The sequence below is a fragment of the Sturnira hondurensis genome, unplaced genomic scaffold (genome assembly GCF_014824575.4).
Source record: "Sturnira hondurensis isolate 20B ecotype Veracruz unplaced genomic scaffold, ASM1482457v3 Scaffold0009125, whole genome shotgun sequence".
Classification (NCBI taxonomy): Eukaryota; Metazoa; Chordata; class Mammalia; order Chiroptera; family Phyllostomidae; genus Sturnira; species Sturnira hondurensis.
In genome coordinates, this window is record NW_028081756.1 from 1,470,120 (window position 1) to 1,484,853 (window position 14,734).

General features: G+C 44.9%; 1 protein-coding gene across 2 annotated transcripts in view; it reads right to left on the bottom strand.

Moving 5' to 3' along the window:
- ARHGAP22 (Rho GTPase activating protein 22) overlaps positions 1 to 13,905 on the bottom strand; it is a 31,904-nt gene extending 17,999 nt beyond the window's left edge. The window contains exon 1 of one of the 2 annotated variants that reach the window (XM_037056669.1): positions 13,783 to 13,905. In XM_037056669.1, the coding sequence (XP_036912564.1) occupies positions 13,783 to 13,858 (76 nt within the window). In that variant the 5' untranslated portion in view covers positions 13,859 to 13,905. Of the gene's footprint in view, positions 1 to 13,734 lie in introns of both variants that reach the window. The other variant, XM_037056667.1, reaches the window with a different exon arrangement.
- Between the last annotated feature and the right edge of the window lie 829 nt (positions 13,906 to 14,734).

Here is a 14,734-nt window from a genome sequence, read left to right on the forward strand (position 1 = left end):
AAAGCAAAACGTTGCTGGTTCAATTCCCTGTCAGGGCACAAGCCTGGGTTGTAGGTTCTGTCTCCAGTCAGGGGAACACATTTCTCTCTCATATCTCACAATGATGTTTCTCATCCTCTCTTTCTCCCTCCCCTCCCCTTTCTCTAAGAATAAATAAATAAAAATTAAAAAAATAAAAGTTAATGCAAAAAACCCATTTATAAAATATGAAAATTTTGTTTATCATGGATGTGTCAGGCTGAGTAAAGGCTCTCTAAAGATGTCCACATTCTACTCCCCGGAAACTTTAACTACGTTACCTTACATAGTAAAAGGGACTTTGTAGATGTGATTAAATTAAGGTGGAGCAATTACATTGGATTAGCTCAATGGACGTCAGAAAGGAAGTCAAAGGGAAATCTGATTATACAGTTGACCCTTAAACATGGTTTGAACTGTGAGAGTCCACTTATATGCAATTTCTTAAATAAATACTATAAATGTAATTTCTCTTCCTTATGATTTTCTTAACATTGTCTCTAGATTACTGTAAGAATACAGTATGTAGTACCTATAACATACAAAATATGTGTTAACTGTTTATGTTATCAGTAAGGCTTCCAGTCAACAGTAGGCTATTAACAGTTCAGTTTTTGCCAAGTCAAAAGTTATATGTGGGTTTTCGATTGCATGAAGGTTGGTGTCAACCCTCATGCTGTTCAAGGGTCAACTGTGGAAGAGGAGACAGTGTCAGGAAGGAAGTGATGAGGCCACACCAAGGAATGTGGGCAGCCTCTAGAGGCGGAAGAGGCAAGAAACAGGCTCTCCCCTGAAGTCCTCGTAAGTAATCAGCCTTGCTGACACCTTGATTTTCGGCTCCTAAAACTGAATTCTGACCTCCAGATTGATGAGAGAATAAATTCGTGGCAATTTGTGAGAGTAGCAATGAAACTTACACAATGGAGTTTTGGGGTGCTAATTTGCATTTTAAAAACTGTAACAATAAATTACTTATCTTGATTACTGAGGTTCTTGGTGCACAAGCCCTGATACTAGTGTGGGGTTTGGAGGGGAAGGGGGCAAAGGTGAGGGCTCTGTATTGTCCCTTCCCATAGTTCAGGTAAACATAATGACGGGAGAGTTCACATTGCTAGGGGGCCATAGACCCAGGAATGCCCTGCCTTAAGTGTGCCAAGAAAGCCTGGGGGTCCCATGGCCCCAGGACCCACTGGGTCTGAGCAACTCTGTAGATTAAAGAGAAGGGTCCTCAGGCTCAGTTAAGGTACCCACTTTGGGGGTAGGTGGGAATCTCAGGGGGCTGTGGTGCTGAGTTGCTTTCTCCTCTCCTGCCTCAGTTTTCCCACCCATGTGATCACTGAGTTAGACCCGCTGGTCTCTAGGAAACCCCTTCCACCCTCACCTAGATCCTCCAATGATGAAAGTCTGCAGCTGGCTCCTGAATGACATGCACTGTCAATCACCCCCAATAGACCTTAAGGGTAATTTTTAGCCATGGGGCCTGCTGGGGGTGGGTGTGCAGAGGCACTAATAAAATTGTCTTCTTGGGTCAGGACCAGGTTGCTGAGAAACTAAGGATCTGTCCCTTCACACAAGCACATAGTGACAAATGACCTCTTCAGCTGGGGTGGCCCTTATTTATGAGCTGTGTATACTGCAGACCCTGGGCCCACGACCTCAGGGACAGCCTCTTTCCTCCATCTGGACTGCTTCCCCATGATGCCCCCCACTGGCCCCTCATCAAGGCAGCTCAGATCCAGAGGCTCAGGTGCTCTGAAGCTTGCCTGGTAACAGCGAATCCGCAAATAGGCTGATGCTGGAGGCAGACTGCCCCTCCTCCCAGCTTGCAGTGTGCTGTTAAGCAAGTTGTTGAACCTCTCTGGGCCTCTCTGCCCCTCTACAACATGATTTTGATACAACAATCCCTAGCAAGAGCATTACATGGCAGCATGAGATCCCTCCCTCTTTCCCCAGGAGAACCATGGCCTCCTAGAGGAAGCTGAGGGCAGAGAACTGGCCACAGGGCCCTGGGAAGCCTCCTGGTATCCTAGTCTCCAGAGCAGGCCTTTAGCACCCAGGCTCTGAGCTCCTTCAGGCCTGCATTAGAAAGTGAGCTTCCTGCCTACTTCTCTGTGACCTGGACAGGTCATCTGAGCTTCCTTGCTACTGTCTCCTCACCCATAAAGGGGCTATACCAGGACTGGTTTCACTGGACTGCTGTGAGGGTCAATCAAGATACAGAGGCTGGCATGGGGACATGCTGAGTAAACGTTAGCTATTCTGGCAAGTGGCTGCCTCTGCCCAACTTCCCCCCTTTTGGCTGTGTCACCAGGGCACTGTGCAGCGTCACTGGCATGTGCACTACATTGGACTCATCTTAGCAGTGACCAGGACGAGCTCTTTTCTGGACTGTGATCTGAGCTCCACTTAGCACCCTCTGAAGCCAAGCAGGCCACGCTGACAGGCCACTCCCATCACAGCTGCTGGGAGGGCAGGAGGAGTGAAAGGTCTGTCAAGGTGAGTAAAAGACAGTTGAACAGTTATCATCCTGAGTTGCACAGGAAGCTCTGATGAGCAGACTCCTGAAAATCCCTCTCGTTGGCTTGCCAGGCTCTCCCAAGAGAGGGCAGCTATTTTTTCTGCCTGTTCTCCTAGTAAATAGCTCCTGTCAGTGGGGTCTGTGGCAGGGAGCTATTTCCTGTGAGGCTCCAAGCTCACAGGCTTCTGGGGCAGTGCAGGGAACCAATTGTGAACCAACCCCTATACCCAGAAGAGGCCAGATCTGCCTTCAGAGCCTGGAACCAGGCTGATATGAGATGGGGTCCAAGGCCTATATGGTGTCTCCTCTTCCACCTGGTATGTGGACCCACAGGGCCTATTAGAAAGGTGTGAGGGCACCGGAATCAAGCTTCAGTATTCTTTCTGCTGGTTTAGAGACCCACAGCCCAGTCCAGATCAGCAACAGTCCTTTCTCTCTCCTTTTGGAAGGGCTGTCAGGAAAGGCTCAGGCCCCCTGGCCTGTTGGGTGAACATTCAGAGGAAATGGAAGTTAAGACTCTCTTCTTGAATTTCCCACAAGAGCTGGGATATGGTGCAAGCAATAATGGGGCTATGTGGTCCACTGGGATCTTAGGCTCCGCCACTGCCAGGCTGGAGCCATCGACCTTGCCTCCTAAACCTGATTGTGCCTTGAGGACTTCCATTTAAAGATGGCATTCCAGCAAATAATGACTGCTCCCAACTGGACTGACAAGGTTGTGTCTGTCCCTCCAGTTGTCCTGAGGCTTGGATTTGCCCTGTGGCCTCTGGGAGCAGCATTTGTCCCCTCTGCATCCCCGCCTCTCATGATTTCTGAGGAACAGGTGGACAAGAAGATTGGCTCTGGCAGGTCAGAAGAAAGTCTCCAGAGGCCTACATGAGCCACACAGCTGGCCTTTGGGCAGCTACTCTCTGATGGCTATTGCAAGCCTTCTGCCTGATCCCTGGGAGCCTCTGGGCAGGGACACTATCCCCAGATCAGGCCCCTTGCCCCAGGACTGTCACTCCATGCTGCTGCCCATAAGGCTGCAACAAAAAGATCCTGGGTTTTGCTCAGCAGTTTGCTAGCCTGTAGGTGGGATAGTTACCCTGCCACCAGTTATTGAGCATTAATATTGCACACCGCCCCAGCCTCCTGTATATAACTGCCCACTCAGCATCTCCACTGGTTCAGTGACTAATAAATAGGCATCTCAAACTCAAACATGTTCAAAGGAGCTACAGTCTTGCCCCAACCTTCCAAACCTGCTCTACACTGAACCTTCCCCTCTTGGTTAATGAAAACTGTGTCCTTCTGGTGCTTGGCCAGACCCCTTGGAGTTCCCTTTCCCTCACACCCACGTGCTTTCAGCATAGATCTGGAATCTGATCACTTCTATTACTACCGATGATACTGCAGCTGTCTCTGCTTGGATTACTACATATATGTCTCTGGGCTTCCCTTTGTCCCTCTTTGCTCAGTGGTTAGAGTGGTCTTTTTAAATTACATACGAGATTATGTCATTCAGCTCAAAGCCCTCCAGTGCCCCCTTCCCCATTTCACTTACCAGTACACACTGAAGTCCTTAGAGGGGCCCATGAAGCCTCAGCCACCAGGCCCCCTTCCCTTCTAGTCCTGGTCCTCCCTACTCCTGCCCACCTTCCTTGGTGCCGACTCAAGGCTACATCAGATGTTTGCTGCTCTTGCCTGAGCTGTGGCCTTGGTCTGGTACACTTCCAGTGGCACGCCCTGGCCCATTCTCACCTCTTTAAGACTTTGTTTCAATGTCACTCTCTCATTCAGCCTGCCTCACCACTGTTTAAAACTACTCTATTTTTTTTTCTTTCAGTAGAACTCACCACCTAAAACATGGCTCTCAAAATGTGGGCCCAGACCAGTACTACTTGGAAATACAGATTTTAGGGCCACACCCAAGTGAGTTGGAAACTGGGTGGAGTCAGTAGTACATTTTTGTAAAAATGGACTTTCCTCTGGGTGACCCTGGGGCCAACTAGTTTTGAGAACCACTGCTCTATGCCCCACAATGGACTTTCCTTGCTATTGTCTGTCCTGGGGAGGAGGATAGAGGCTTTTTCTGATCTCTTTTCTTCCTTGGCGCATCCCTTGTTTGCACATGGCAGATATTCTGTGCTTTCTGAATAGATGAGGGCTATTTAGTACTAAGAGAGAAATGAGCATTTTGCACCCATTTTCTCTTTTAATTCTCAGGACAATCCTGAAAAGAAAATACTTTTATTCCCATTTCACAAACAAGGGCACAGAGAGAATAAGTGGTATGCCCAGGGTCTCAAAGAAGCAAGGAGAAGAGCCAGATTATACCCAGACCACAGCCTGGTGCTGAAAACTGCTCACTCTCCTCTCACACACCAATGAGACCAACTTTACTGAGCACCACCCTATGGACGTGGGATTCATCTCTGAGAGCTTGCAGGCAAGGACTCATTCATGCAGCCAGACAGTGCTGGGTACCCTGTGACTCCCTGCTTTCCTCTCTCTCAGAGACCTGGCTGGGAGGTGCTTCCTAATGAAGCCTCCTGGAGCTGGGCAGAGATGCCCAGAGAGCCACTGGGGAAGACAGCCCTCTTCTCAATATCAAGTCTTCTGATCCATGAACATGGATTGTCTTTCCATTTATTTAGGTCTTCTTTAATTTCTTTCAACAATGTTCTCTCATTTTAATAGCATTAAGTTTTACACTTTGTGTGTTAATTTTATTCCTATTTTATTCTTTTTGATGCTATAGTTAATGAAGTTTTCTCTTATTTTAACTTTTTAAAATTGATTTTGATAGAGAAAAGGGGAGAGCGAGAGAGACAGACAGACATACATGGATTTGTTGTTTCACTTATGTGCGCATTCATTGGTTGCTTTCTGCATGTACCCTGACCAGGTATCAAACCCACAACCTTGGCATGTCAGAATGATGCTCTAACCCACTGAGGTACCTGGTCAGGGCTGAAAATGAAGTTTTCTTGATTTTATTTTCAGTTCATTCACTGCTACTGTATAGAAATACAATTGGCTTGTGTATGCTAAACTTGTGTCGTGCAATTTTGCTGAAATTTTTTGTAGTTTTCTAGTGGGTTTCTTAAGATTTTTCTATATACAAGACCATGTTACCTACAAATATAAATACTTTCACTTTTCTCTTTCCTATGTGGAAGCATTTTATTTCAACGTGCTGACTAAGTGCTCTGACCATGACTTCCGATACAATGCTGAATAGAAATAGTAAAAGTGAGAGAATCCTTGTCTTATTCCCTTCTTAGAGAAAAAGCATCCAGTCTTTCTCCATTAAGTATGTTTTTTGTAGAGGCTTTTTCTGGCACCTGAACAGGGATGCAAAGGCTATCAGCCAAGGCTATCAGCTGTTGTGGTCAACACACCAACGTGGGTGGAACGCGCACAACAGCCCAGGTAAGCGCTGAGGACCCTGAGTGCTTTTTGGAAGGCGTAGGGTGTGTTGTATTTAGGGAAATAGGGTATCTTTCCAAGGTCGCCCTCTCTTACAACCGCACTCTCTTTAGTAAACAGAAGCCTTGCTCTCTCTCTCTGGCAATCGCCACACCCCTGCAGGCACAAGCAGTTAAAAGCATAAGGGTGCTTGCCACAACAAAGTCACCTGTGACAGGATGAGTTGGAGGTGGATCAAGAAAAAACACTAGATTTCCTGCCAACTGCAAGCAAAAGTCCGTACAACGAGAGTCAGACTGTAAAAACCACTCACAAGCCCATCCCCACGACACAATTCCCAATCAGGTTTTAGGCTTGGGAAAGAAAACAATAAACATTCCTTTCAATTAGCTTTTTTTTTTTACAAGTGCCTCTACACATTCTTTCCTTAAACTACTTTTTACAGCCCTTTTAATTCTGCCTTTTCCCTCTGCTGCCTATAAACAAACAAACAAACAAACAAATAAATAAATATTTCAGTTTCAACCAAACTCCAAAAATTACTTTAAAAACTCAAAGTTAGTCCTGGCTGGTGTAGCTCAGTGGGTTGAGCATGGGCCTGCGAACCAAAGGATTGCGGTTGATTCCCAGTCAGGGCACATGTCTGGGTTGCAGGCCAGTTCCCAGCATGGGACACATGAGAGGCAACCATACATTGATATTTGTCTCCCTCTCTCCTTCCCTTCCCTTCCCTTCCAAAGATAAATAAATAAATTAAATTAAATTATAAATAAAAAAACTCAAAGTTAATTAACAGAGTTATTTATAAGTGTCTCAATTTCTTACTGACGCCAAAAATAAAAAACATTCCTCCCTCTGACTTGAAATCTAAAGCATTCCTACATAAATAAAATGACTAAAATGACTAAAGTCAATCCCTAAGACACACAAAAACCTCACAAAAAATTCCAATCACAATAATTTAACTCTCAACTCAGTCAAAAAACGCAATATAAAAGTTAGTCACCTGACACTTCAAGCCCCCCTATCACAGTCTTAGACACATAAAAAAACCCTAAAGCCCATAAACAAAGTTAGAGTATCTGAAATAGATAAAATGTCTGAAATCAGACAGCCCTCCTTGACAATTTTCAGCAACAATACATTTCTGACCCACCACACTATATTCCCTAATAAATAATTAACTAAAATTTAATACAAACTACACAATCTAAAACAACAAAAATAAAAAATAAAAAAACCTGGTAACAACAAAAATAAATTCTAACTTATCTAAAAAACAAAAAGTCTACCTACATATATTATAATAACTCCTCCAAAAATCAAAATATAAAATAAAACAACAATATCTTCTACAACTTTTACAAACTATAAAAAAATATTACCCTACTTTTCCTAATAACAATGTTAAATATTAAAATTAAAAAAACTAACAAATTAAAGGCTTTACAAAATATAAATTTCCAATCAAAATTCAAAACTTAATAACTTAAAAACTTGTCAAGACTACCTCATGCCTAAACTAAAAAACTTTAATTATAAAAAATGCAAAATTTAATTCAAATTAAAAAATTATATACAATACAACAAAAAAACAAACCTGCAACTCCACCATAAAAACCTGTGTAATAGTAACCACTCCTTATCTCAATTATAAAAACATTCCTCCCCACAAAATCAATCACCATCAAAAAAGCCAAAAAATTCAAATAAATACCCTATTAAAATGGTAAGACAATACCCTCAACAGACAAAAAAATAATTTAAATGTCCTTTTAACTTTCCCCATTATAATCAAAAATCAAAAAAAATATCAATAAATATTTTTTCTCATCATCAGCCACAACAGGTGGACTCTGCTGGCCAGGGTCCGCCACAGCTTTTTGGCAAGTTGAGGAAGTTCCTTTATACCCCTAAACCATTGAGTGTTCTTATCCATGAAAGGATGCTGGAGTTTATCAATTGCTTTTTTGGGTCTACTGAGGCAATCGTGTGGATTTTGTCCTTTATTCTATTGACATATTATATTAATTGATTTTTCCAGTGTTAAACCATCCTTGCATTTCTGGGAGAAATCTCATTTGGCCATGGTGTATAATCCTTTCATATATTGCTGGATTCAATTTGTTAGTAGTGATTGGAGCATTTTTGCACCTATATCCACAAGAAATATTGGTACTCCAGCAACTCTTCCCTGCCTCTTCCACACCATCAATCCTCTTTGCATTGCTGTTTGTCTCCCAACTAAGGAAAAATAAAAACAAAACCCACTACCTTGCTTCCTCTTCCAGGACTGTCCCATTTCTCTCTTTCCCTTTACAACAAATTTCTAGAAAGAGTTGGCTAAGCTCACACTCCAATTCCCCGCCTCTTATCCTTTTTCATACCCACTATTTTCAAGCTTTATCCTCAGCTTTCCACCAAAAGCTCCCTTGTTCAAGTGACCAGTCTCTAGGTAATCAGTGTCCGTTCTCTTCTGACTGATGTATCAGCAGCGCATGGTGTAGCTAATCACTGCTCCTTCTTCCTTAGATAGTCGCTTCACTCTTCTCTGGGACCCAACTAATTCCTGGCTCCCCTCCCTCACTGGTCCTCTTCTCAACTCCTTCTGCTGGCTTATCCTCTGCTCCCCAACTTCTTACTGGGGAGCAGCTCAAAACTCCACTCTGGTTCTCCCTGTACTTGCTTGGTAGTGTCTCATCCAGCCTCATGGCTTCAAATCCCAACTATGTGTCAGTGACACCCACATTCCCTCTCCAACTCAGTCCTCTCGCCCTAATCTCTAGACCTAAATGTCTAACTGCCTGCTTGATATCTAAACTTGAGCTTCTCATAGGTATCTCAGACTAAGTAAGCCCCAAAGCAAACCCTCAATCTTCCTACCAAACAAATATACTTCCTATGTGCAGTCTTTCCCATCTCAGTTAATAACTAGTCATCTTCCCAGTTGCTTGGATCAAAACATCTTGGAATTACCTCGCTGTCTCTCATTCTCTTATGACTTTCTTCCATCTTAATGAAATATCACTGTCTGTACCTTTGGAATACATCAAGAATTCAATTACTTCTCAACGCCAATACCATCCTGGGCCAAGCCATCATCATCTCTCACCTGTATAATTATGTGATAAGATCCTAACTGGTCTCTCTGTTTCATCCTTGCATTCTTTTATCTTTTCTCAGCATGGCAGCCACAGGGATTCTGTTGGACCTGAGTCAGGCTGTGCCACTCCTGTGCTTAAAACCTGTCAAGGGCAGCACCTCACTCAAGAAAAACCAGAGGCATCACTATGAGCACAAGGCCCTGCTCGTTTACCACTACATGACTTCTGTGACCTATTTCCTGCTCTCTGCCCCTTAACAGATGTTGCTCTAGCCACAGTGGCCTCTTTGTTGCCCTTCTGGACACTCCTGACTCTGCCTCCAAAACTCTCTGCCCAGGTATAGGTTTAATTCACTCTTTCATCTTCTTACTTAAATGTTGCTAACCTCTGCCCCCTCTCCCATTACTCCTGCTTGCTTTCTCTACCTCATCTTTAGTCACTGAGCTCATCACCATCTAAGCTATAATGGGCTTACTTATCTTGTTTACCTGTCTCTTCTACTAGAACTTGAATTCCATGAGGGCAGGGATCTTATCTTTCTTGCTCATTGCTGTATCCCCAGCCCCTAGAACACATTCTTGAGCGAATGACTGACTGGTTGAATGAAGGAATGCATTAATGAATGCCCAGACAAGGGGCACCACAGTCTGGGCCACCCTAGGCAGGCCATCAGCAGTAACAAGCTCCTCTGACCCACTGGCCTGCTCCAGCTTTCTCTGTAGGGACACTCAGGCTCTCTAACTGCAGGCGGCATGCTGCCCATTCCTGTCTGTCAGAGCTGGCCTGCTCTGTGCCAGAACAAACATGCTTGAAAGGGGTCTTGGGCTCCGTTACAAACCAGCGAAAGAAGAACTGATCCTCTAAGCTTCCTTTTCAGGGGAACCCAGGCTAATAACAGCTTTGCCAGGAAACCTCCAGAGGCCAGTTGAGCCCACCTGTGAGTGCCCATGCTTGCCCAGACATGTCTGCCATTACTAACTCTAGGATTTCTGCATTTCCTCTGTCCTTCTTGTAGAAAGGAGATGAGCACTTTTGATGCCAGGTCCTGTTTTAATTCCTGCAAGTCCTTCAGCACACAGCCTGAGAAGTCTGATATATACTGGTGGGAGGGAGGCTGGAAGAGGGGCAAATCTGGGTTCTATGTGGGATTCTGCAAAGGGCCCTCATTCTAAGCAAGCAGTGAGAGAGGCAGAGAGAGAGGGAGAAGGAGAAAGAGGGTGAGATAGAGATAGGGATACATAGAGACAGGGGTAAGACAGAGAGAGACACAGCTAGAGCTTTAGAGATAGAAAGATAGAGAAGGGAAGGGGAGAGAAGGGAAGGGAAGAGAGAAAAGTGTAAGAGATAGGCTAGAGCAGGGGCCAGCAAGCAGACCAAGTGTGACCAAGTCCTCCATGGGTTGCGACGGAGCACAGCCTTTGGGCTCAGAACATCAGCCCTCATTTCTCAGCTCTGGTCACTTGACTAGCTATGTCACCTTGCATAATTACTTAGACTCTTGGACTCGTCGTTTCTTTTTTTATTTTTAAATTCTGTTATATAGTAAAATATGCACAAAAAGACATAATTGCACAATGAACAACTGTGTGACTATGACTACCATCCTGACTTCTATGGTATTCATTTCTTTGCTTTTCTTTATATTTTTGCTTCCTAATTACCTACCCATAAATAACATATGTAGTTTACTACTACCCTATTTTTCAACTTTATAAACTTTATGTAAGTGGGATCATAAAGCACATTATTAGGCTTCCCAAGTCCCACAGTATGTTTTAGGATTCAGACATGCTGGGTAGAGCTGTAATTAATTCATTTTCATTCTTGTAGAATAAATCCTTGTAGAATTGATGACAAAGTTTATTTGTCATCAGGCCATCTTAAATAAGGCTGCTGTGAACATGTGGTATGTATGAGTCTCCCAGCATACCTGTGCACGTATTTCTCTTTGAAACATGCTTAGCAGTGGAAGTGCTGAAACATAGGCATGCGCTGACTTTTGTAGATACTTTCAACTATTTGCCTAATGATATATGCAAGTGTCTGTGGCCTGCTATTCTCATCACGGTTTGGAATGTGCAGTCCTTTTTATTTAGTCATGCAAGTGGATGAGTGGAAGGATCGTGTTGTGTTTTGAGGTTACCGCCTGTGTTTGTTGGTCACAAGGATTTCCTCTGCTGCAATGTGGCTATTCAAGTCTCTTGCCTATGTTTCTACTGGCTTGTCTATCTTGACCTTATTGGTTTGCAAGAGTGTGAGGAGTACGTCTTTCGATGGTTGTATATGTAGCAAGTACCTTCTTGCAACCTGTAGCTCATCTTTTCATTTTCTCAATCTAGTTTTTAAAGAATAGATACTCTTCATTCTATATCACAGGTGGAAAACACAAGGCCCGCGGGCCACCTTATTTTATCCAGTCCCGCACCTTGTTTCTACCCAGTGGCAGAACTGAGCTCTCGCTTAACTATTAAGGAGTAGTTACATTTATACAGTCCCAAAATGACATTCAGCCCTTTGAAAGCAACCATGAGGCTGATGTGGTCCCCAGTGAAAATGAGTTTGAAACCCCTGTTCTTTATAGTATAATTTGTCAATCTTTTCCCAAAGATCAATGATTCTTTTAATTCATTTAAAAAGTCTTTCTCTAACCCAACATCATGGCTATGTTCTCACTTTTTCAATGTTCAAAGGTGTCACTTGTCATAAAGCAAAGTCCGGCTATATAGAAGTCTACTTCTGGGCTCTATTCTGTTGTGTTGCTTCACTTTCACCCAACTTGCACCAAAGAAAGCTCACAGAGGATGCAAAAATCCCTGGGTGAGCTTTGGTCCTTCCAAGTGGTTCAACTGGGGCTAGGGGTCATATTTGCTGGGATCAGCAGGGGGCAGGAGGCTATGGCTAACAGAGTGAGGCCATTTATGAAGCCCAGAAAAGAAACTCTGACTTTCAAAATTATATTGACTCTACATAAGAGACACGTGGTTGCATGAAAGGTGGTCAGGAACTGTATAGCCAGGAATGGGAGAGGAGAGCCGGTGAGGTAAGGAGTGAAGGAAGGGGCTCAGCCTGTGGGGCCTGCACAAGCTAGAGGTATGCTGTGAGTCCCAAAAGATAAACTTTTGCCTCTGTCTGGAGTCAGAGCCAGTTAAACTCTGTAAGGAGACAGAGGACTCCCATGACTCCTGTGGTCAGAACCTCAGCATCCTGAGGGCCCCTGGTCTACCCATTGAGCAGGAAGTTGGTGGACTCAGCCCAGCAGGAATGGTGACCCCTTCTAAAAGCTCTTTTCATGATTACTTCTTAGACACCAACCTAGAGAAACAGCAACTGCCTAGCTGGGAGTCATCTTTCCTTTCTCTGGTACCCCATGTCCAGACCATCAGCAAAACCCTGCAGCTCCACCTTCAGAACACATTTACAACTGACCACTCTTCACGGTCTTCTCCACTCCCGCACCAGCCCATGGCCCCATGACCCTTGTCCCATGACTGTCCCAGACTGTTATGTCCACCTTTGTCTATGGTTCACCATTAACATGGCAGCCAGAGAGCTCTTTTTATAAACCTAAGTCAGGTCATGTCTGCCTCTTGTTCAGAGCCCTCCCTGAAATCTCCACCATGTCCCCCCGGCCTTTGCGACCTCTCTCATGCCAGGTCCTCCACTCTCCTGTCCTCTCTCCCTCAGACTCACTGGCCTTCCTGAGATTCCCTGTGTTCCCTTCGATCAGTCCCACCTCGGGGCCGACACACTTGCTGGTCCCTTTGCTCTTCCCCTGCATTCTCCTGGTGACTCCATTAATTTGGCTCGGCTACAACCTCTAATGCAATGCCACCTCTGTCCTTCCATTTAGGTTTAGGTTGCTCATCCCAGTTTCTCACTGCTGGACATCATGTGACATGTTTACTTGCCTAACTCTGTCTCCCAGAGTACAATGCAGAGGAATGGAGGGTGGAGGCATCGCCTACTTTCATTTAGTTTACCACTGAAATCCTGGTGTCTAGAACACAACCTGGTACATTTTAGGCACTCAGTAAATGTTATGAATAAAGGAGAAAATGAGTAAATGGGAACTACTGGTTTCTGATTAGTGATGGGGGCAGATTTCGTGGGCAGTGCAAGGGACCTCTGCAGCTGCAGCAGGTGCCACAGAGGGAAGGATACTGTACCTAGGCATCTGATATGACCCTGTGGGTGCTCACTTATGGACTTTGTGCAGAACTCATCCACCTGAAGCACCCAGCAGGGGTCTGATGCTGAGCACCAAGAATGCAAAAGGCCCAGGACTGTGTGGTTGGAGTTGCATGCCTTTGAAAAAGGGCCCCGATTTCCCCTGCCAGGGTCTGCTTGGTGCACCTGAGGGACAGCTCTTGAGGGCCTACAGCAGAAGAGGAAGACAGTGCCTGTCTGCCTTGAAAAGCATGCCCTGGCTGGTGTACCTCAGTGGATTGAGTGCAGATCGCGGTTCGATTCCCAGTCAGGGCACATGCCTGGGTTGCAGGCCAGTTCCCAGCAGGGGACGCGTGAAAGGCAACCATACATTGATATTTCTCTCCCTCTCTCCTTCCCTTCCCCTCTAAAGATAAATAAATAAAATCTAAAAAAAAAAGCATGGGACACAGCCAGGGAGTCCTGAGCAAGAGGAGTCCTGTAGGCCCAGTGTGGGGTGAGGGGCATGATTACCTGGACACAGGGGTTCTAGAGGACGAACATGCAGGCTATGGGCAGTACCTCCACCAAATGGGGCCCAGATGACCCGGCGGATGGCCTGCACCCAGTCCTCCATGTCACGTTGAGAACTCGCCATGAGCAGGAGCGCCTCAGGGTTGGCTGGCACCTTCTCCCGCTCCCCGGCATCTGCAAGACAGGGAGACACAAGCTTACTACAGAGACCCTTGTGCAGACACAAGGTACCTTCCCCCACAGCACTCTCTCCAGCCCCCAAACCAGTTAGCTTTTTATTGCCTGGGCTGTGAGAAAGCTGTCTCTTTCATCAAGAGCCATACTCTGGGTTCTATTTTTGCAGCCTATTCCTTTCACATCTCACATATCTGTCTTTGTAACACTTCAGGGTTTCTCTTTTCTCCCTCAGTCTTATTTTTCTGTATCAAATCAGAATTATCAAAATCATCCTGGGGAACTATTTTTAAAAGCATGCAGATTAGAAGCCAGTGGAGAATTCGGTCCCCAGAGTAAAATTCCAGAATTCTGCACCTGTCCCCGCTCACATCTGAAGGCAGAAGATGGGAGAGCTTCATTCCTGAACCGAGTTTTTCCTACAGTAACTTCAGCGGTTCTCATGTTTTCATGTGTAAAAGATTCATCTTTCACATGCAAATGAATTAATCTTTGGGATATATATAAAACCACTCACACTAAACTTCATAGGCGATTTAAGGACTTTCAGGAATGTACCTGAAAATGTACCTTGTCTTTATGTACCCCCTACCCCGACATCATACAATACGTAACTCACTTATATGCTCGCCTAAGATCACAGAGCCTCAGACCCTAACCAGGGTTGTCTGCTAGTCAGTTGAGGCCCAGAGACCTGTATTCCCAAGGAGATAGAATGGCAGCGGGAACAACTGTGACACCCAAGACAATCCTTACTGCAGCCCCAGAACAGAGATCACACAGAAGTAACAGCTTACTGAGCACTTGGTACCTGCCTGAGACCCTT